The following is a 24,579-nucleotide window of genomic DNA, read 5'->3' as shown; positions in this document are numbered from 1 at the left end:
ACTGGATATACTGAAAGTGAAGAAATTTCATTTTGATTTTTGATTTTTCATGTTAAATTCATAAAAAAACAGATCACATTTCTGAAGCTGTTCCTATAAAAAACATTTATAACAAATCATTTGAGTCTATTGTGTGGAAACTTCAGAAATCTACAATCTGAAATCAATGTTGAATGCATTATCCCCTTATGTATATAATAATCTGGTTGTCTTCTAGAAGGAGAAAATAGGACAGGATCACATCAGCAGCTCACTGTCCATATGTAATGCAGGCAATATTGTCAGAAGTTCATTGTTCAATGAAAATCATGTCAGATACATGTATCATTCATTTACAGTGATGGACTTCCCTTGGATCTTACGGTAATATTAGAAGAACAGCTTCACTGACACAAAACGGACCTTCTTTTCCATGTTTTTCTTCAGGGTCAAAGTATTTATTTATTTATTTATTTATTTATTTATTTATTTATTTATTTATTTATTTATTTATTTCTTTATTTATTTATTCAGTTTATATACCGCCCTACTCCCAAAGGACTCAGGGTGGTTTACAAGGCAAAATTTAAAAACAATACAATATAAAATTAAAATTAAATTAAATTAAGTCTAGCCCCAAAAAATTAAAATCACAATTTAAAAACATTAAACCCCTCAGTCCAGACCAGATAGCTCAAAGAGCCAGGTTTTTAGGTCCCAGCGAAATGAACGAAGGTCAGGTGCAGTCCGGAGTTCCGTTGGCAGTTGATTCCATAGGGCAGGCGCGCCCACAGAGAAAGCCCTCCCCCTGGGGATCGCCCGTCAGCAATCCTTGACCAGCGGTACCCTGAGGAGGCCCTCCCTGTGTGAGCGCACAGGACGATGGAAAATTGACGCTGGCAGCAGGTGCTCCCTCAGATAATCCGGGCCCATGCCATTTAGGGCTTTATAGGTCATCACCAGCACCTTGAATCTCACCCGGAGGGCAACTGGAAGCCAATGCAGCTCGCGGAGAAGAGGCGTTACATGGGAGTATCGGGAGACTCCCATCACAACTCGTGCGGCCGCATTCTGCACCAGCTGAAGCCTCTGAGTGGTCCTCAGGGGCAGCCCCATGTAGAGAGCATTGCAGTAGTCTAGCCTGGAGGTCACGAGCGCATGGGTGACTGTAAGTAGGGCATCTCGGTCCAGATAGGGCCGTAACTGGCGCACCAGGCGAACCTGGGCAAAAGCCCCCCTGGCCACGGCTCCTATATGATCTTCCAAACTGAGCCATGAATCCAGGAGGACGCCCAAGTTGCGGGCCCTATGAACGGGGGGTAACACCTCACCCCCATAGTTAACGATGGAAAAGATTGGTTAGTCTGAGATGCCGGTATGCACAGCCACTCAGTCTTGGCAGGATTGAGACGAAGCCTGTTTCTCCCCATCCAAACCCGGACCGCCTCCAGGCAACAGGACATCATGTCGAGGGCATCACTGGGTTGGTTTGGGGTGGAAAGAAAAAGCTGGGTATCATCAGCATACTGATGATACCCCACCCCGAATCCACGAATGAGCTCACCCAGCGGCTTCATATAGATGTTGAACAAGAGGGGAGAGAGGACTGACCCCTGAGAAACTCCACAAATGAGAGGCCTCGGGGCAGACCTCTGCCCTCCCGTCAACACTGACTGTGAGAGGCCCAGGAGGTAGGAGGAGAACCACTGTAAAACAGTGCCACCCACTCCCAAACCCCTGAGACGCTGCAGTATGATACCACGGTTGATGGTATCAAAAGCCGCTGAGAGGTCTAATAGGACTAGGACAGAGGAACAACCCCTGTCCCGAGCCCAGCAGAGATCATTCACCAGCGCAACCAATGCCGTCTCTGTGCTGTACCCGGGCCTGAAACCTGATTGGTATGGGTCCAGATAATCAGTTTCCTCCAGGAACAGAGGAAGCTGAAGTGCCACCACGCTCTCAACCACCTTCGCAAGAAAGCGAAGGTTGGAGACTGGATGATAGTTGTTCAAAATAGCCGAGTCCAGGGCAGGTTTCTTGAGGAGGGGCCTCACCACCGCCTCCTTCAAGGCAGCAGGGAAGGTACCCTCCCTCAAAGAAGCAGTTATTACTGCCTGGAACCAGCCTCGTGTCTCCTCCCAGGCTGCATATACCAGCTAGGAGGGGCATGGGTCCAATAAACATGTGGCAGAACTCAGTCTCCTCATGATCCTGTCCACCTCATCTTGGGTCACAGGATCGAATTCACTCCAGGTAACATTCTCTAGAGCGCTCAATTCCTCCCCGTCAGTCTCTGCCCAGTCAGAATCCAAACCGGCTTGAATCTGAGTGATTTTGTCCATCAGATGATAGCTAAACTCCTCGGACCGCCCCTGCAAGGACTCCTCCCTCACCTCCTGATTAAGGAGGGAGTGAGTCACCCTAAACAGGGCGGCCGGGCGATTATCTGCAGACGCGATGAGGGCAGCGAAGTAATTAGACTTACCTGTCCTCATCGCCGCAAGATAAGACCTCGTAAAGGTTCTTAACCGCAATCGGTCAGACTCAGACCGGCTGGTTCTCCAACAGCTCTCTAGACCTCGTCTCTGACACTTCATCTCCCGGAGCTCCACAGAAAACCTTGGAGCCCACCAGGATCTGCGCCGGGTCAGGGGTCACAAGGGTACAACACGGTCGAATGCCTCGGTGGCAGCCCTTACCCAGTCATCCAACAAGGCGTCGGCCGGGCTGTGAGCAAGGGGGATAGGTATAGACCCAAGCGCCATCTGGAACCATTCCGGATCCATTAGGCACCTGGGCCGAAACCACCTGGTTGGTTCCGCAGCCCAGCAGCGGGGGGTGGAAGACCCATAGTGGAAGACCAACCACAGGAGGTGATGATCGGACCATGACAGGGGGACAATAGTTGGCGAGCCCCCTCCCAGATCATCAAACCACTGCCCAGATAAGAAAACCAGGTTGAGAGTGTGTCCTCCCCCATGAGTCGGACCCTGAATTACTTGGGTCAGGTCCATGGCTGTCATGGAGGCCATGAACTCCCAGGCCAACTCAGACGACCCTCCCAGAGAAGGCAGGTTAAAGTAGCCCAGAACTATAAGTCTGGGAAACTCAACCGTCAACCCTGAGAGGGTGTCGAGAAGCTTGGGCAGGGCCGTTGCTACACAGCTGGGTGCCAGGTATGTTAGCAACAAGCCCAACTGAGCCCCAGGGCCACAATTCAGGAGGAGGGATTCACTCCCGCCTATCTGTACAATAGTGGTCTCCCGCGGACATAAGGTCTCCCGTATAACTACCGCCACCCCACCGCCCCTGCCCTGAGCCCGTGGCTGATGTAACCCACAGAAACCTGGAGGACAAAGCTCAGTCAGAGGGACACCTCCCTCTGAGCCCAACCAGGTTTCTATAATGCATGCCAGATCCACGTGTTCCTCCTCGATCAAATCACGGATGAGGGGAGCCTTGTTCACAATGGATCTGGCATTAAAGTACACCAGCCTGAGCGATCCCAATCAGAAATTCTCTACCCTTCCCTTGGATCTTACGGTAATATTAGAAGAACAGCTTCACTGACACTTCATTGACACAAGAGGGACCTTGTCTTCCATGTTTTTCTTCAGGGTCAAAGTGATCCCAATCAGAAATTCTCTACCTGATCCCAACTTTTATTTTCCCTAATTGACTTAGAGGAGCATTCCTACAGCAAAAACTATGTTAATGTAATCATGGATCAAATGTCTGAGCAATTAGATGATTTCATTTAAAATTCACATTAGAAAACCACATTCCTATGAAAATACAGTCTTCTTTCTTTTTCTTAAGAGTTTCTTCTAGGATTTCTTCAATTTCTAACTGTTAAGAATATCTCTATGAATTTTTCTTGGTAACTACGAGTCTGTTCTGATGACTTTTACATCTTTAATTTAGTTTTATTTCTTTCAGATTGTTCTCCCACAGTAGCTACGGGAATAGGGCGGTATAATTTAAATAATAAAATAAATAAATAAAATAATGTTTGTCAATTTTGTCTCTCAGCTTGCACAATTAAAAAAACAACAAGAATTTGCTAGCCATGACAAAGCCTCCCCCTGCACTGTTCTATTGTTAGATGTTAAAGCCTTAATTTTATACTTCACATTCCTCTGCCATAAAATAATTTATTTTATTGTTATATTGTTATACATACTTTTCAGACAGTATATTGCTTAAAACAATCTATTTCCATAATTTTCAAAAATAGCTAATAACATATATGTCAATATTAAAAATTATAGCATAAAAAGATTTTTGTACTCATATTAGCCATAACCAATATTAATCATAATACCTTGCAATGGACCTATAATTAGGTACTATTAATATTAATGTTTTAAATACTTTTTCTCATTGTATATAGGAATTAATTGTTTCATATGGGAGGATTGTAAGTTTTAATTTTATTGTTAAATTATGCTGGTTCAGTAATAGAATGAAATACCTAAAATAAGGTATTATTTTCACCTCATCAAATCAGCAACAATTTCAATATCAAGACACATATTAATAGCAACCACTTGTCAGAAATGTTTTTTTTTAAACAGCTGAAATGGCCCCTACTACATTCATTTCCCTTTTAAATCAGATGGAAGGTGGTTTCACAGCCTTTAAATCAAACACACCCAGGGCCACCTGTTGTTACTCCTGCCATGGTCCTTGGCTGCTGCTTCTTTTTTTTTAAGGATTTCATTAATTTAAATAAAAGGTAAGCAGGAAGATGGTGTTGCCGCCACACAAAGCAAAATACTAGCCTCAGTTCTTTTTGAGAGATCAAGTTGCCCACAAGCCGTTTTATGAAAGAAAGCTGAAAGCCAACAGGTGAGGGTTGTGGCTTCTTGTCCAGGAAGCAAAAGATGAGAGATGAAAGGGAGAGAGAGATAGTGATACTGCAGAGATAGATAGATAGATAGATAGATAGATAGATAGATAGATAGATAGATAGATAGATAGATAGATAGATAGATAGATAGATAGATAGATAGATAGATAGATAGATAGATAGATAGATAGATAGATAGATAGATAGATAGATAGATAGACAGACAGATAGATGGATGGACAGACAGACAGGTAGAAAGACAGGGGCATCATCAAGGACGTTGAAGAGAATGGGAAAATAAAATGGGAAAGAACTGCACTTTGACCTCAGCTAAGAGAAGATCCAGTAGTTCTTCCTGGCATCACAGAGAGTTATTTTACAAAGAGCCACCCCCATTCCCAATTTAAGTCTTTTCCTTAAAGCAAATGTGACAGAGACCAGGTACCAGGTAATGGAAACCATTGACATTTAAGAAAAACAGGAAAAGATATTGATAGTGTAGAGATAGATAGATAGATAGATAGATAGATAGATAGATAGATAGATAGATAGATAGATAGATAGATAGATAGATAGATAGATGATGGACGGACGGACGGACAGAGAGACAGACAGGTAGAAAGACAGGTGCATCATCAAGGACATTGAAGAGAATGGGAAAATAAAATGGGAAAGAACTTCACTTTGACCTCAGCTAAGAGGTGATCCAGTAGTTCTCCCTGACATCACAGAGAGTTATTTTACAAAGATCCACCCCCATTCCCAATTTAAGTCTTTTCCTTAAAGGAAATGAAGATGGGAAAATGTGACAGAGAGCAGGTACCAGGAAATGGAAACCATTGATATTTAAGAAAAACAGGAAAAAATAAAATTAATCACTAGGCTTACATATATATCAGGAATTACCTTTTAAATCTATTGTATGGAGGTTTAAAGAAAATGTATGATTCAAGCACAGTGCTAGTTGTAGATATGATAGCACCAATCAGGAAGTCTCCTGGCTTGTAGTAATTAAATCTGTGTTCTTCCTCTCTCTGCACACTCAATGGGCATTTGGTCATCATTGTGCCGCAGGGAAAATGGGACACCAGGAGAAGCAGTAGCAGATTTTCACAGGTCATGATGGAGATCTCCTATAGTTCTCTGAGACAGGTACCACAGTCTTTGGTCTCAGAGCTGTTTAAGGACAATTCTCTTGCCAAAGAGTCCAGAGCCACTGACTTTATAAAGATAAAGATAAAATGAAGTCTGGCACATTACACTAAAATGAGTAACATTACATTCAGACTTGCACAGTCCTGCCTACAGGAATCTTACCCTATGCTCTCCATAGTCCTTGAGATCCTTGTGGACCAAATGTTTACATTTTTAAAAAAAGTGTTAATAAGTATTGTCAAATATGTGTGTATGAGGGATTTACTGGTGTTCCTAAGAGGGAAAAAACTCTGTATGACTCATGGGCATAATTCTAATTTAAGACTTATCAAAACAATACAATTCAGGTAAGTTATTATTCCCTTTCCTCAATAAATGTATTCTTAACAGAGTAACAGAATTTGAGAGACATATCTTTGAAAGAAATCAGGAAATAAATTGAGTAGACTTTTAGTGGGCCAAAAATTCTTTATTGATAGAAAAGAGTATCAGAAATGAATTGGTCCTCTTTCTTCCCTTATGGAATAGGCAATTCTTTCAAATTTTCTGTTTAATTCAAAACACCATGAACTGGCCATCCCCTCACATAGCCATTTTCCAGAGCCACCTCATAGGATAGTGGCCCCGATACCTTAGTTACTCTAGTGGCCACCCAGGCAGCTCCCGGCCCATAGTTTCTGGTCCATACCAGTTCACCCAGCTGTAAATTTATGGGAGGCTTTGGTTTAGTTGTTTCAGCTGCCATCCTGTCTGGGTGGAGTTGATCGAGCTTTGTTGTGAGCTGGGGGGCCCACCTTAGTTCTGCAGGGCTGCGACCTGTTGCAGTGCTAGGATTCATGTGTTGGCACAGGAGGAAACCTGCCAGGTGGTGATTCCATCACTTGAGCAATTCCTTGGTGGACCTCACCATTTGTTCAGCCTGACTGTTGGAAGCGGGGTAGAAAGGGGCAGAAGTTGCATGCCATATCATGTTGGCATTTAGGAATGATTGGAATTCAGCCAGCGTGAATTGTGCCCCATTGTCAGACATGATGATGTCTTGCAGACCATGTGTGGCAAAGAGCTGGCGTAGCTCCTCGATGACCCTGGCAGTTGTCATCGATGGGACAGGTACCACTTCCAACCACTTGGAATAGCTGTCCACCACAATGAGGAATACCTGTCCCTGGAATGGGCCCACAAAGTCAATATGCACGTGAGACCAAGGGGCATGTGTGATCTCCCAACAGTGCACAGGTGCTTGGGGCATCTCTGGACGGGTCTCTTGGCAGACCTGACAGCCCCTTACTTGTTTTTCTATGTCTTTGTCCAGGCTTTATTTTTATTTTTTATTTTTTATTTTTATTACATTTATATCCCGCCCTTCTCTGAAGACTCAGGGCGGCTTACAAGCTTAGCAGTAGCCTTCATTCTATGTATATGCCTGCTTGTTAGGGCTTTCACACACACCCCCAAGCGGCATTATTACAAAGTCAGCTTATTGCCCCCAACAATCTGGGTCCTCATTTTACCTACCTCGGAAGGATGGAAGGCTGAGTCAACCTTGAGCCTGGTGGGATGCGAACCTGCACTAATTGCAGGCAGCTGGTGTTACTTAAGGAGGCATTAGCCCACTGCTCCACCAAGGCTTGCCCAACACAAGTAGCTCCTGGCTAGAGCCTTCATCCTTACGATACCGGGGTACCCATCATGAAGTGAATCTAGCACCCTGGCTTGCAGACTGGGTGGAACGACAATCCTGCTCCCCCATAGTACACAACCCTTGTGGGCTGATATTTCATCTTTCCTGCACGCATAGTGCTTGAACTCTGGGCCTGGATGGGTTTCTGGCCATCCCCTCAACGCCCAATTGAGAACATGGCTGAGCATTTTGTCTGTGGCAGTTTCAGCAGCCACATTCCCTGCATGTAGGGGTGTTTCTGGTAGGTCCTGGATTGCCAGGATATGTGCTGCCAGAGCTGGGTCTGGATCCATCTGTGGCAGAGGCAGTCAGCTGAGTGCATCAGCATGCCCCATTTCCTTCCCTGGCTCATGAACTAACTTGTACGAGTAGGCAGCCATAAAGATTGACCATCACAGAATCCGCGGTGACAGGATCTGCGGGGTCTGTTTGTCAGCCATAAAAAGGCCAACCAGCGGCTTGCGGTCTGTGAAGATGGTAAAATGTCGCCCATATAAGAAGTCATGGAACTTCTTGACACCTGCAACAATAGCGAGGGCTTCTTTATCAATTTGTGCATAGTTCCTTTCTGCTGATGATAAAGTTCTTGAGTAGTACATAATGGGAGCCTCGTGACTGTCTGGCATTTGATGGCTTAGCACTGCCCCAATGCCATATGGCGAACCATCACAGGCTAGAGTTACTGGCAGTTTTTCATTGAAGTGAGCCAGCATTGAGTTTGAAGATAGCAGTGACCTGACCGTCTTGCATACTGTATTGTGGGTGCTCGACCAGACCCAGGGCGCTTTTATGCCCAATAGATGGTGAAGTGGCTCTGCCAGGGCACCCTTGTGTGGCAAGAATGAGTGGTAGAAGTTAAGCAGACCCGGGAATGCTTGCAGTTCCCCCTTGGATTTGGTCTGGGGGCTTGTTGAATTGGTTTTAACTTGGCCTCTTATGGGTGGATTCCATTAGCATCCATTTGGAACCCCAGGAACTATAGATTCCACGTCAATTTGGCACTTGTCCTTTTTTAGTTTTAAGCCTGCCTCATGGAAACGTTGGAGTACTGTCTGGAGACGTTCTGCTAGGACTGCCGCTGATTCCCCTGTGATCAGGACATCGTCAAAGTACAGGCAGACACTGGGTATGTTTTTAAGTGTCTGTTCCATGATGCTTTGGAACAACCTGGGAGCTACGCTTACCCCAAACTGCAGGCGGCACACTCAAAATGCCCCTCTGTGTGTGACGATTGTTTGTGCCTCAGCAGTGGTGTTGTCAATTGGCATTTGCTGTTATGCCTGTGTGTGGTCTAATTTGGCAAAAATTCAGCCTCCTTGAAGTGAGGTGATTATGTGGCTTACCACCAGGCCTGTGTAAGCATGTTGCTATAGTGCCTTATTTATTGTGCATTTGTAGTCTGCACAGATAGGAACTTCCCCATTTGGCTTTACTGGGGTCACTATAGAAGTCTCCCACAAGCTACTGTCTATGGGTTGGAGCACTCCCTGCTGTACTAGTTTGTCAAGTTCTGTGTCAATCTTTGGCTTTAGTGCAAAAGCTACTCTGCGTGGTTTCACTCGGATTGGAGTGACTGCTGGGTCAAGGTTGAGTGAAATGGGTGCCCCTCTGTATTGTCCCAACTTTGTGCTGAAAACATCAGTGTATTGTTGGCATACTGCTGCTAGGTCAGCTGTTTGTGTGTGATGGATGCCCATCACATGGATGCACAGGGCTTTGTACCAGTCCAGTCCAATGAGGCTGATGCGCTGTCCATCTATGACCACAATGCTGAGGGAATCCTCAAATTCCTTGAACTTAACCCTAATGGTGGCTTCTCCCCTTACAGAAACATGGCAATTTTGGAAGTCTGTTAGTATGAGGCTTGATAGCTTGAGTGGCCCTTGCCCCTTGCCTTGTCTGCAAATATAATTAAAAGTCTTGTATGAGATGATTGATAGGGCTTACGCAGTGTCTAGCTCCATGGAGCATGGGACCCCCTGCAGTTTAATTTGGAGCTTTAACTTCTCCTTGAGGGGGCATTGGGCTCCCATTCGTTGGATACTTTGCCTCCCTGAGCAAAGTACTGGTGACCTCTACAGAATCTGGTGATGTGGCCTTGCTTCCCACAGGCGTGGCACACAGCTGTGCAAAATCTGCACTCTGCTCTTTTATGCTGTCCCCCACAGCTAGAACAGTTCTGTGGAGATGTTGTTTGCTCTGTTGAATGTTGCCATCTGGATGCCTCTCTCTGCAACTGATTGATTTCATCATCTTCATTGGTCTCCCCCAGTCGTGTGGTGGATCACCATAGGTCTGGTGTGTGTTTTTGGTGGCCAGAGAGCCTTCATTGCTCCTCTGGCATCTTCATCCACCATGACTTCCTTCAAAGCATCTATTTCCATGGCAAATAGGCGCTGTTGTAGCTCTCTATTTAACAAGCCGCAAACAAGTCTGTCTCTGAGGCGGTCTTCCATATCTGGAAACTCACAGTGGCATGAAGCTTGTCAAAGTGTGGCCACAAACTCAGCTGCCAATTCTCCAAACCTCTGCTTTCGTTGCTCAAAAGCATGGCACCAAGTGATTATGGAGAGTTTCAGCTCAAAGTGTTCTTTTAACCTCCTCTTGAGGTCTGCGCATGTCACTGACTCTATGCTTGCCGGCAATAGCAGATTTTCTGTGATGTTGAATGTCGCTTGCCCACATGCACAGAGTAGGGTTTCTGCTTTCAGGCCATCATCTCTGACCTGGTTCACCCGTAGGTAATTGTCAACACGGGAGACATAGGAGCTCCACTGCTCTGGATGGGTGATGTCAAACTCGTTGAGCCTTCCGAGTTTAGCCATTCCAAGAGTTCTATGAGGTCCTGGTTACTGCCTTTGCTGCAGCAGTAGGAGCTGTGTTGCCTTTTGATCCTGAAGATGGATCCCTCAGGATGTCTGTGCCTCCAGTGTGTCTTACGGGCAGGCAGGGCAGGGACGTGGTCCCACCAGGGCTCTGTGCCTGGTCTGACACCAGTGACTTCAGTCTCTTAGCTCTCATCAGCTCTCTTCCTACAGCAATCCCACTCTCGTTGCCACTATTGTGTAGTGGGTTTGAAGGCAATAACCAGACTGGCATGGTACAACAGTGTTTATTGAACCAGAACAGAACTGTCAAAAAATGGTAACATGCCTGCAATTTATACTTTCCGCCTTTGGGGCATCAGCCAATCACAACTTTAGCATGCTCCCACCCAAACCTGAATCCTTTGAGGTATCCCTCCAAAACAGTTGGAGGTACATTAGCTTTACAACACCATAATATTAGTATTAATACATAACAATTAGCACATAACATTTTGACATTAACAGTAAGAAGAGTCTGGATTAATTGCAGGAAAGAGGAAAAGGGAAAGAAAAAAGTATTTGGTTAATATGAGATTATGAAGTATCTTATCTTCCTTCACTTCCATGAACTCATTGATTCCTAAATATTACTTATTATATTTCTTATTATCTGGGTCTTTAATTGCGCTTTAGTTTCTCTATCATTCTTTTGCCCATCTACCCCTTTCCCACCCCCACCCCCAAGAATGTCAGTTGCCCCTCTCAGTTATATCCAGGGTTCTGGACCCCTTTCATTAGAGGCGACAGCCTCTGTAGGTCAAAACTGGCCAAAAGGCAAGATGGCAATCATACCAATGGTGCAAAGTGTAAAACTTTAATTACATTCTACCAGCAAAATCTTGCCTTTTAGACTGCCTGGACAGCCAGTGAGGCTTGGCTGCTGTTCTGGGTATAAATGAGTTGTTAAGGATCTCCAGATTTGGTTGCTTTGGTTACCAATTGGTGTTTCCAATGGTCTTCAGACAGGGATTAGTGGCCTTTGGTGAGATGGACATCTAAATAGTTCTGCACTTGTGTCTTTCCTTTCAATGAAATCCTCAAAAGATTCAAATATTTATTTATTTGTTAAGTTTATTTGCTGCCTATCTCACCATGAGGCTACTCTAGGTGGCTTAAAATAATAAAAGGGAAGAAATGAAAAGAGTGCAAGCAGAACAGAAATAAGATAACAGAACAATAAAACAATGACAAAGAATACAATGAGAATACATCAATATGATTACCAAAAAAGATGGACAAGTAAAAAGCAGAGAACCAGGTGGAGGGGGGGGGGAAAGTGGAGTCTGCCATCAATCCAGCAGTGACGTCCAGCATGGAACCTCTGTATTTGGACCCCAGGCCAACCAGAGAGCCAGGTCTTTAGGCTCTTGTGACAGGATAGGAGGGTGGGGACACCTTAGAGAGCAAGTTGTTCCAAAGACTGAGCCCTGCAACAAATAAAGCTCTTCTTCTGGATCCCAATAGATGGAGTTCTTTGACTGATGACATCCAAAGTCATCCCTCTCGGCTGGCATGAGTAGGACGGGCTTGTCCTAGGAGGATGAATATGGACTGGACAACTTTGCTAAGAAGCCATTCTACATCTAGGTAAACAGTCCCAGAAAAATGGAAGAAAACTGGAATTATATCTGGTGATGGAAAGAACTTCATTCATATTTACCAGAATCGGGGGGGGGGGGATGCCAATAAGATATCCAGATTCCTTCCTTTTGGGATCAGATTAAGAAGAATGTTTTCATGTATTTAGCACAACTTTGCCATAAATAATAGCTGTTGTTACTCCCTGTGGTGTTCTTTTGCCTTAGGAGCCAAATGCAAATGCTAGATCCAGTCTAGATAGATCTTAAAAATGAGAATAACTGTAGCCATTCTTGACAAAATTTTCCCCTTTCTTCCATTGCATTGCTTATTTTATGTAGAGGTGCCTGACTTAATGCAGCATTGCCCATCTGGTGTCCCTTAAATGTGTTGTCTATATCAGGGCTTTTCAACTGGTGGTACACATACCACTGGTGGTGTGCGAGCACCTGGCTGGTGGTATGCGGCGTTGCCTTCCTCCCCCCTCTGCTTCCCCTCCCACTCCATTCCTTCCCAGCTCACTTGCTTGTAGAAAACATGCTACTTGGCGGCGGCCTGCAGGAACATTACCGAGGGCGCACGAAGAGCGCAGGTGCAGAGGAAGGCCCCGCCCTCACCAGGGACTCATTGTGCAGCAACTGGATTGACTTCTTCTCGTGCGGGATCTGTGTCGCCTTTCCCCCCCTTTTCTTACAGAAGTTAGTGCGAGCCTGAAGGGGACAGAGCCATCCACTCCCTTGGCAGGTAGGTGTTTCAGACCACTTGCGTCATAGCCCTGAGCACCAACCTCACAATCGCCCCTCTGTCTTTTCCCCCTTCTCTCTCTCTCTCTGTTGTGGCCTTCCATCTTCTTTTCCTTCCCCCCCCCCCATGAGCTTGTGATACCCCTCACGGCCCCTCCTGGGGCTTGAGACTTGTTGTGATTCAGGGTCAGCCTGTGGGTTCAGCAGTTGGGTCGGACGACTCAGAGGAGGAGGAGGGGGGTGTTGAAGAGCTTGCTGATGATGGCCTTCAGGCTCCGCAGAGCCCTCAGCCAGGTCCCTCCCACCTGGTCACAACGCAGACCCAGCTGTGTGAGCTTGACAGCGTGGATGAAGATGACCCACAGCTGGCCCTGTTCAAGGATGCCCGACGCAGGAGGCAGTCAATCAGGAGTAAACAGAGGAAGGCAATGGGGCACCTTGGAAGGAGCCAGAGAGAAGCCACGCCCTGAACTGCATAAAAGGGGAATGTGTGGGAGGGCTGGTGTGCGCTCCATAATTCCTTGGAAGATGCCCGGTGCAACGCTAACCCCAAACTGCAAGCGTCTGACTTTGAATGCTCCTCTATGAGTCACTATAGTTTGAGCCGCAGCTGTGGCCTCGTCTACCGGAAGCTGCTGATACGCCTGCACTAAATCAAGTTTAGCAAAAATGGTGCCCCCTTGCAAAGAGTTCACAGTAATTAAATTATGCGCTGAGCTGGTTTATGAGGATTCTACCACCTTTAGAGTTTTCTTTCCAGTAAGAGCTCCTGATGGTGATTAGTGTTTTGAGGTTTACTTAATTCAGCTTTCCAAACCATATACTCAGACAGTCCTCAACTTATGACCACTTATTGAGCCCAAACTTATTGAGCCCAAAATGTATGATGTTAAGTGAAAACTTTGTTGAGTTTTACTACATTTTACACCTTTTCTTGCCACAATTGTTATGTTAATCACTGCAGTTGTTAAGTTAGCAACACAACTGTTAAGTGAATCTGGCTTCCGCATTGACTTTGCTTTTCAGAAGGTTGCAAAAGGGGACCCCAGGACCTTGCAAGTGTCATAAATGTGAGTCACTTGCCAAGCATCTGAATTTTGATTATGTGACCATGGGGAAGCTGTAATGGTCATAAGTGAGAAAATGATCATAAGTCACTATTTTCAGTGTCATTGTCACTAAAAAAAGTGTTGTAAGTTGAGGACTACCTGCAAAGAAATGTCTGCAAGCAAGCCACCAAGCTCAGAGAGTACCACAAATTCCATATTTCAACTAAGAGCTATGGTTATGCTGTTCTATTGGCACCAGCTCCTAACTGCTCCCCACAATTTGGAGCAAACCCCAATATCTGATGCCTGATGCTTTTTCCAATCCTGACAACTAATTTTGCCCTAACCATTGCACCTTGTGATAAGTGTGTTCCCCCTCCCAAATTTATTTTGGACCTTGTCTTTATAAACTTAGGAAAAGCTTCCTTTTCAGTGGAGATGAATGACATAATAGCCCCAAGACTGGGACTAATGTAGAGTTTCAAGAAAAAAAATAACATACCATAGAGAAATTTAGATGGACAGCAACCATCACTGCCGTGGCTCTTTCAAGATACTGAGGCATCATCCACGGCTGCCTACCCTGCCGTGTTTTGGCGCTTTGTCCCTATTTGTCAGCATAAGAGTTTAGTCTTAAACCGAGATTTTATTTTAACACGCTTTAAGAGATTTCGTCTTCAATTTTAATATTTTTTCCTGGCATGTTTTGGTGCCCCCTCTGGCCATTCAAAGGAATCAGCCTGCAGATGTGCTTAAGGGGACGGAATGCAAGGATCATTTTAGGAGGTCACTCGTGTCTGGAAAGAGGCGGGTGACATTTGGGGACCACCGTGGTCATGAAGGATGCTAGAAAGGGGCCACATGGGACAATTGCCCAGAGTGGGCTTTGACAACAGATGAAAATGCAGCCATTTTCTCTATGATTGGTATGAGAGTTCAGTTAGTCATAATAATAATAATAACTCTGCTGTGGGAACCCAAGGACAAACTGGGTCCAGAGCTGATAATGTTTTGGCGGGCTGGAGAGCTGGGGAGAAAGCCTGTGCTTCAAGCTAATTGGGAAATATGCTTTATGACTGTTTACTGGGGGTGGGAATTTTACTTTGAATCCAGGGGAGGGGAATTTAGTTTTTGGGTTCAACTATGTAGTGCTGATACTTTGCTTCCTGAATAAAAGATTCTTTAAGGAAAACAATGGCTCAACATTTTTTTTGAAGGGTTTCATCTATTGGAATCATGACACCCTGACATCCTGAGGATGACCCGTTATCTGTCTGGTACCTCAGTACTCTCAAAACAACCTTGCAGCACTGTACTTGTTGTGTATTGTGGGTAGACCATCAGGCACAGATGACAGGACGCCGAGTTTGAACTCAGATTTATTGTGGTTGGAACAAGGAACTCTCCACAGCTCAGCCCTTTATATACTGTTGCTGGCTAGCCGCCGGCCAATCCACATCCTTAAAGGATCCCGCCAAAACGGCCAGACCAATAGGATACTGTTGCTGGGTGATGCTCAGCTGATGCCCAGCTGAGCTGTCAAATAACACTAACATATATACACTGAATATATAACAGTACTGGCCACCGGTGGACTGGTCAGGATGGTTGGATCTAGGAATGGGAAGAATAGCTTGGTGCTTTGCATGGGATCATTAGATACCACCTGACCTTATTGCAACCACTGTTTCTCAGTAAAAGTTCTTTTCATTAACCATATGGTGTGAAGAGTTGTGCTTTCCTGAGAGGATTAGCTGAGGCAGGTCCTTACAGTCATATCTTCTTAAGTACATTAGATAAAGGAAAAGTGTTTTTATAATGCTCTCTCTTGATTGGTATCAGTAGATATATGGTTAGTGAAATTTTATGATTCTTTGTATATATGGTTTATGGTAAAAGAAAGTAATGATTCAAAAGAAAAGGACCTCTTATACATCTCTAACATAGTTTATTATATCAATCATAATTGAGACTTCATGTGAAAGAAAGAGAACTTTCTTAGAACAGATAAAGGTTTTATTTCCAAATATCCTATTTTGTCTTAACAATACCTTGGGTAACAAATAACTTTCAAAATCAAGAACCCTCATTATTTTTCATCATTAGATTCTCCTTAGTGTTGATGTCAGGTCTCAAAATAATGATGTAACATTTGGGGACAAAAATACAGCCCAGTAAACCCAGGCTGGAAGCCAGGATAGAGAAGATTTGCACAGCCACCATGTATTTCCCTTTAGTGCTCAGATAGGTGGGGATAAAGGAGACCCAAACACTGCAAAAAACCAGCATGCTGAAGGTGATCCACTTGGCTTCATTGAAAGTCCCTGGAAGCTTGCGGGCCAGAAAAGCCACCAAAAAGCAAATGGCAGCCAGAAAGCCCATGTAACCAAGGGCAGTGTAGAACATGGTCATTGAGCCTTCATTACATTGCAGGAGGATCTCTCTTGGTTTAGAATACAGGTCAGAATGTGGAAATGGGGGAGAGTTTCCCAGCCATGTAAGGCAGATACCCATCTGAACTGCAGAGCAGGACAAAACAATGGAGTTGGCCAGACTTTTCCCCAACCATTTCCTCATCCTGCTGCCTGGCTTTGTGGCCAGAAATGCCACCACCACCATGATAGTCTTGGCCAGCAAGGAAGAGACAGCAACTGAGAAAACCACACTGAAGGTGATTTGTCGAAGAAGACAAGTCACTTTCTTGGGCCGACCAATGAATAGAAGAGAGGTCAAGAAGGAAAGCAGCAGAGAGACCAGGAGAATGTAGGTGAGATCCCGATTGTTAGCTTTGACTATGGGGGTTTCTCGATATTTAATGAAGATTCCTAGAACTAAGGCAGTGTTTAGAGACAAAAAAAAGGCAATGATAGCCAGAATGAGACCTAACATTTCTTTGTAGGACAGGAAAGTCTCAACTTTGGGGACACACTGGTCTCGCTTCTGGTTGGAATGCTGTTCATCTGGACACTTTTCACATTGGGCCACATCTGGAAAACATGAATTGATATTTCTCTCTCTTTTTAAAAAGAAAAATATTTTAATTACTGAAACAATGAAGTATAAAGAAAAACGTGCTTTACATTGGATATTGACAATTGAATAACACAAAAGAAATAATTTCTAAGCATGAACAAAGTAGAAAATGTTTATAGAAAAACATTGCCACCATCCTTTCTCTTTATTTGCCAACTGTCTTTCTAAAAACCATGTTATGTCCCCAAGTTCTAAATTCTTTGTGTGGTATCTATGGTAGCCATTCTTGCTACTGCTATCACAGATACTTTAGATATTGTGACTTTTCCCATTGCAGCAGATTGTCCAATCTTACCACCCAATGTGACATCACTGAAAAAAATGTGTCTTTCCAATTCTGGAAATTATACATCAAAAGAACATTTGTAGAATTATACCTCAAAAGAACATTTGTGATTTCAGGTAAATGTTTATGTTTAGGGTTTTTTTCTGAATATTGTGATGCATTTTGTTCTCTGAATTTTGAGTTTGTTTGCATTCCTACCACAAATAATAAAATATTCCTTTTTCTTATGGGATTTCCTACATCTATTTTTCAATGATTTGTTTGTTTTATCAGTTGTTGGTATAATTGTATACTGTCTGTAAAAAAATTTCCCTAATACTATAACCTGGAGTGAATTTTCTAGATTTTTCTTTTCCAAAGCTGGGGTTTTTTTTGTACTGCAATTATTTATTTGATATTTTGTATCCATTCTATCCTACAGTTATTTATTTATTCCATCTCCATGTCCTACTTCAAAAAAACCCTATTTATATATGCCTCCTAATAGTTGATCTTGGCTTTGTATACCTATTTCTGTCATCTCTCAAGATTTCTCCATCTTTGTCAATATTACTTTTTACTGTTTCAGCAGTTTCCGAAAACATCCACTATGGTAAAATGCTACTTTTATTCAATACTGAACACTGCTGTGTCTTGATTCTTTTCCTGAGTGTGGATTCAGCACACTGGCATAGGAAATTAAATCTTGATTACTAAATTTGTCCCTAGAATAAAAGGCTGATGCTCCTTTTTTGTCCTTGAGCCACCTACCTTCCTGTGTGGAGATTGTTCCTTCCATACATGGAGAGCAGTCATAGCAGCACACAGGTTCTCCTTCTTTTGTGAGCTTGGTATATCCTGGGAGGCAATTTTTAGTACATCTAGAAAAAGGGGTCTTCTAAACAGAAAGAAAATTATGGAAATATATGGATTAGGGAATTCTTTCTATAAATGGAAGTGAGTGTCAAGATAGGTTCATGAACTCAGAAGATACTTTCAAGATTTTTTCCAAATATAATAAAATTATTTTTGTTTGGGTGATTTCAGCAGCATATCCCAGAATCCTTTCAATATTCAGTAAAGACTGATGACTCTCCTGTCCAAACATCTTTAGCTTTCTGTATGTTTGGGGTTTTTTGCCAGTGAGAGGCAACATGCATTTGGATTTCCTATCCCATCAATTTTGTTTTGAATTAGATTTAGGTAGGAAAAATGCAAATAGATAGGTTCAAAATAATTGGTACCTTGCTCACAAAAGTAACTATGAGAAAGATCTGGTTGTGCTAGTCCAGCAGCCCCCAACCTTTGCGGCTCAGTGGCCTGGCTGGAGGGGGCAGAGAGGGGAACTGGACTGCATGTGTGGCAGGCTGATACATGTGTGCGCATGCATGAAGCCCTTGCACAAGTGGAGGCCAGCACACATGTGTGGAGCTCGACTTGTTTAAGCAGTGAGCTGTCATGTGCTCCAGCCGCTTGCCTGACCCAATTCTGAATAGGCCATGGCCTAGTAGTGGGGCCATGGCCTTGGGGGGCAAATTGGAATACTAGAAATTGTGCATAGAAGACTAGAAAACATGACAAAGAGTCTGGAGGCTAAATTATACGATGAACAGTTAAGGGAACTAGATCTGCCTCACAAAGAGAAGGATAAGGAGGAACAATGACCCCCAGTATTTGAGGGTCTATCACAAAGAAGAGGGAATTAGATTTATTCTCCAAAGCACCAGAGAAAAAGTAATGGGTGGAAGCTTGTTAAAGAGAGGTCCAGCTTAGAAGTAAGGAGAAATTTCTGACAGTGAGAACAATTAACCAATGAACTAGCTTGCCTCATGTAGTTGTGGGTGCTCTATCACTGGAGGTTTTGAAAGATAGACTGGACAACTATTTGACTGGGATGATATACAGATTCAATCAAGATCGCATGAGGTACTAATACCACTCCATAGAGCCTCAGTAACACCACACCTAGAATACCGTATCCAGTTTTGGTCTCCACAATATAAAAAACAAGTTGAGACTCTAGAAAATGTGCAGAGAACAGCAACAAAGATGATTAGGGGACTGGAGGCTAAAACATATGAAGAATGGCTACAGGGACTGGGCATGGTTAATCTAGTGAAGAGAAGGACCAAGGGAGACATGATAATAGTGTTCTAATATGAGGGGATCAGCCTGTTTTCCAAAAGCACCTGAAACTCAGACAAGGAATAACAGATGATCAAGGAGAGATTCAGTCTAGAGATAATGAGATATTTTCTGACAGTGAGAACAATCAACCAATGGAACAGATTGCCTTCAGATGTTATGGGAGTTTCATCACTGGAAACCTTCAAGAAGATACTGGATTGCCATCTGTCAGAAATGGTGTAGGGTCTCCTGCTTGGGTGGGGGGGTGGTCTAGCTGACCTACAAGGTCCCTTCCAATTCTGTTATTCTGATTCTGATTCTAATTAAATGTCTGTAAGCAACTATGCTCACAGAGCATCAAGGACTGCCCTGAGATGCCCTGAAGTAAATCATTCAGGGTCTAAGGGTTTGGGGAAGTTCCTTAGCTTCCTTACAGGGAACAAACATCATTGGACTACCAACATGCTTTCCATCCTACCCTAGAACAATGCTGGCATTTCCATAGATAGAAATGCAGGAGAGATCCAGGAGAAAGAGTAGTGTCTTCTTCAACCCATCTTTTCATTAGCATAGAGCCTCCATCAGAGTAAGAAGATTGGTTAACCACAAAAGCAGATGGCTATGTAGGAATGGATGAATTACAATACCCACAAACTGGCAGACTTGGTTACCCAGTTAAAGGATGTTGGCCATATGATGACACTCTCATCGATAGAGAACTTGATATCTGAAGAGACTTTTTCTTTTTCAATATCCCCTATTTTCACTCCAGCAGAAGACTTGTTAGGAAATACTGCCCAGTCCATAATATCAAAATCAGCAACAGGAATTCCAGCCTCATCCAAATAAACATCATCCACAGAAAAATTGTAAATCTTGAAGTTTCTTAGAAAAGGATGGAGCTGAAAAGACATAGAGAATCACCCTTGCTGTGTATACATTCTCTTTTGAACCGTAAGTCAGAAGTGGGATATTCAACTCAATGCCTCTCTCTGCAAATGTGACAGGAAGATTATTCTCTTTCTCACTCCTTTCTCCCCTCCATCTCAAAATCTCCCTTTCCTTCTCCCATTCTTTCTCTCTCATACATAAACACATATATATACAGCTTTTCTGTTCATTATTTTCATCTACTCTGTTTTACGAAATTTCTAATCTCAGATCAGAAACATGTTTTAACTGCAGCAACCTCACCCTATTTCTAGGGTTGTTTCCCCACCTCTTATGTTGATCTCCCACCCCTTTGGACTTCTGGAAGGGCATCAAACTCAGTTTTGTTTAATTTGCCTGGATCCTCAAAGGGTGCACTCACTACTGGAGGTGTTTACTGGGGTAAGAAGATATCACTCACTACTGGAGTGTTTACTGGGGTAAGATATCACTCACTACTGGAGTGTTTACTGGGGTAAGAAGATATCACTCACTACTGGAGTGTTTACTGGGGTAAGAAGATATCACTCACTACTGGAGTGTTTACTGGGGTAAGATATCACTCACTACTGGAGTGTTTACTGGGGTAAGAAGATATCACTCACTACTGGAGGTTTACTGGGGTAAGAAGATATCACTCACTACTGGAGGTTTACTGGGGTAAGTAGATATCACTCACTACTGGAGGTTTACTGGGGTAAGAAGATATCATCCCTGTGCTGTCCATCTCCTTTTTCTTCTTTTTTTAAAATAGTTTTGAAAATTTTAATTGTTTTTCTGTTTATCTTTTTACTGTTTGTAAGACACCAAGAGTGGCTCTATCAGTAAGATGGGTGCATATACATTTAATAAATAAGTAATAAATAATATTGTATGGCCTTTTGGAGTTCTGCAATCTTTTTATCTTCTCTAGTATTTTATGTAACCAACAGGTGGTGGTGGAAAGACTGGGAGAAATGACAGGGCTCCAGATTCTAAGATTTAATATTCAGAGGAGAAAGAGAGATAAAAGGATCCTGGGAGCCAGCAAATGCAGAAGAAAATTTCCAGGTTATGTGACCAGGAAGTGGTAGTGAGAAGCAAGTCAACTGAGTGCTTTTTTTCTGAAAATGCTGAGAAGAAGAAAGACGTGGCAGGACAGGAAATACATCAGACCAATGTAGGAAATTTAAGACAGAATATGATAGTTACTTATTTATTTTGCAAATATATGAAAGCTTCCTGTCTATCTTGAGACAATATGTATTCTTACAAGCATCTTGAACCAGCACACCTGGTTTAGTCAAGAAGATGAGCCTTGGTGGAGCAGTGGGCTAATGCCTCCTTAAGTAACACCAGCTGCCTGCAATTAGTGCAGGTTCAAGTCCCACCAGGCTCAAGCCATCCTTCCGAGGTAGGTAAAATGAGGACCCAGATTGTTGGGGGCAAGAAGCTGACTTTGTAATAATGTCGCGGGGGCGGGCGAAAGCCCTAATAAGCAGGCATATACATAGAATGAGGGCTATTGCTAAGCACATTGATTTGTGCTTAGATTGTAAGCCGCCCTGAGTCTTCGGAGAAGGGTGGGATATAAATGGGATTAAAAAAAAAGATTCAACAGCAGAATCTGTCTCTTTCTCTCTAAGCTTCCAGAGCTGGTCAGAAGAAGTATTAGAAACTAACACTTGTTATTGAATTCCCCCATCACATCCATTCCTGCTTATCTTTAACTTAACATTTAAGAATTGAAAAGAAACCATTAGAGGAATTTTATAGAAGTCTTACCTGCCACGGCTGTACAATCTGGATTGTCTTAAAATTCCCAACATGCAGCTTCCTCTTACTCGTTTGGGAGGAAAAGGCAGCACTGAGGATCCAGGCCACAACCTGGATTGTTGTGGAAATACTGGAGCCATCCTCAGACAAGATTCTTTCAACCAGATCCTGGGGTGGGATTTCCCAGGTCTCTTTTTCCAGGCATCTATTCCAAACTTTCTTAGACAACAAAGGACTTGAATAAGAACATTGAAATGCTGCCTCCCCAAACTGCGTAGTTGCAGAATAATGTGAATTAAAATCATAATACTGTGTCCTTTTTTTTGTCTGAGTTGAGAAGGATAATAAAAGATGGTTATGCTGGAGATTAAGCAATCGATAAAAAAATCTCACGCTTATACCTGACAAAGCTGTGGCAATCCATACTTTTCCCCCAAACAGGATTTCACTATTGTCAATTTCTCGTATTACTACTGCTAGTATTAATGTAGCCTGAAAGTCCAGCTGACAAACAATACTTTTCACTTTAGTGTCAATAAAATATTCATATATGTTCTTTTTCCCCACTGCTCTAATAACTATGGGTAAGCTTTCTGAGAAGGCAACGCAGACACCTTTGCTTAAGGCTTCTGACACAAAGGTTCTTCTGAATTTTTCTCCGCTTTCATTGTCTGGAGCAACAATGCCGATCCACGTCCATCGGAAATGCAGGAGCAACTTGACAATTGCCAAGTGAGGAGGTTCTTGTTTTGGACTCATCCGGTAGAAAAAAGGGAAATGGTGTTTCTGCTCTGGAATGTGGCTGATGACCCCATAGTTGATCTAAGATGAAACGAAAAGATGGTTGATTGCTTTGCTTTTAAGGGAAAAAAAATAGTGCTTACATATCAGAGCTGTTCCTCCATGGAAGAGAACTTCCTTTCATCTGTTCTTGGGTTTCTACCATGAAATGTCATCTCAATGTCTGGTATCACTTACCTGTAAATTCCAGTCACCACATCTTTCTGCCAGAATTACGGAAGGTGAAATGTGACCATTTTTTTTCACATCATGAGCAGTACAAGAGCAAAGAACAAAACACTAATATACAGCTCAGTTATATATGTCTCAATAATGCCCTGGGAATGATGGGATGACATGTGAACTCAGCAGAGAGAAAAAAGTTGGGTGGTTTAAAAAATGTATTTAAGAATAAATAGGGAAACACCTAATATTTTTCTTTTTTTTCTTCCAATACAGTCCTTGACATTTTCTTTTGATTTGTTTCAATTAAGATTGATGTTTGTCTCTCCCTGGTCGTCTGACTGCAATGACTGACAGACAGGGAGAAGAGGCAGATGAAGAATTGGCCAAGAGACTGAAAATTTAATGTGCAGGATGGTTGAGATCATTTCAGTTGAACTATGGATAAGGATTTGTTCAGCTGCAAAAATGACATCAGAATGAAGAAATAGTTATATGAATGCCTGATACCATTTCAGGGGTTCTTTAAACGCCATTGCCTCACTAATTTTATTTCTTATCTCATATTTTTAGACTATTAGGAGACTTTGCAAAGTATTCATTTATACCTGTGGGATTTTGTAGATGCCCAGCATGGTGGAAATTTGACTAAAGAGATGAGAATCAGTCCCTTCGAGTAAAGGCAACAGATTATTTTGTTTTCCACAACTATAGTTTGGGACATTCTCCTGCCCTGCAGAAAGCAAGTCCATCATGACATCGCAAGTTATTCTTACATTGAAAAAGTTCTCATAGATGCTGTAGCCCAGGGTGATGTTTGGTAACAGCTTTGGATTCTGGTTGATCTCATGAATGGCAAAGAAGAAGGGCAGGACATGCCAGAAGCTCATACTGGATATACTGAAAGTGAAGAAATTTCATTTTGATTTTTGATTTTTCATGTTAAATTCATAAAAAAACAGATCACATTTCTGAAGCTGTTCCTATAAAAAACATTTATAACAAATCATTTGAGTCTATTGTGTGGAAACTTCAGAAATCTACAATCTGAAATCAATGTTGAATGCATTATCCCCTTATGTATATAATAATCTGGTTGTCTTCTAGAAGGAGAAAATAGGACAGGATCACATCAGCAGCTCACTGTCCATTTGTAATGCAGGCAATATTGTCAGAAGTTCATTGTTCAATGAAAATCATGTCAGATACATGTATCATTCATTTACAGTGATGGACTTCCCTTGGATCTTACGGTAATATTAGAAGAACAGCTTCACTGACACAAAACGGACCTTCTTTTCCATGTTTTTCTTCAGGGTCAAAGTATTTATTTATTTATTTATTTATTTATTTATTTATTTATTTATTTATTTATTTATTTATTTATTTATTTATTTATTTATTCAGTTTATATACCGCCCTACTCCCAAAGGACTCAGGGTGGTTTACAAGGCAAAATTTAAAAACAATACAATATAAAATTAAAATTAAATTAAATTAAGTCTAGCCCCAAAAAATTAAAATCACAATTTAAAAACATTAAACCCCTCAGTCCAGACCAGATAGCTCAAAGAGCCAGGTTTTTAGGTCCCAGCGAAA

The 24,579-nt window shown here is 42.7% G+C and overlaps 1 protein-coding gene across 1 annotated transcript; it reads right to left on the bottom strand.

Annotated features, from left to right (window-relative positions):
* Window positions 1–15,983: 15,983 nt before the first annotated feature.
* Window positions 15,984–23,870, bottom strand: LOC308662960 (vomeronasal type-2 receptor 26-like; the record flags this gene model as incomplete). Its single annotated transcript, XM_081319105.1, has 5 exons — window positions 15,984–16,894; window positions 17,977–18,103; window positions 20,004–20,217; window positions 22,652–22,839; window positions 23,757–23,870. 5 exons carry the CDS (start codon window positions 23,868–23,870, stop codon window positions 15,984–15,986), a joined length of 1,554 nt encoding a protein of 517 aa, XP_081175231.1.
* Between the last annotated feature and the right edge of the window lie 709 nt (window positions 23,871–24,579).

This window comes from Vipera berus (genome assembly GCF_964194415.1).
Source record: "Vipera berus genome assembly, chromosome: 2".
NCBI lineage: Eukaryota > Metazoa > Chordata > Lepidosauria > Squamata > Viperidae > Vipera > Vipera berus.
The sequence above is the reverse complement of the archived record's forward strand: the minus strand, read 5'-3'. Positions and strand labels throughout refer to the sequence as shown.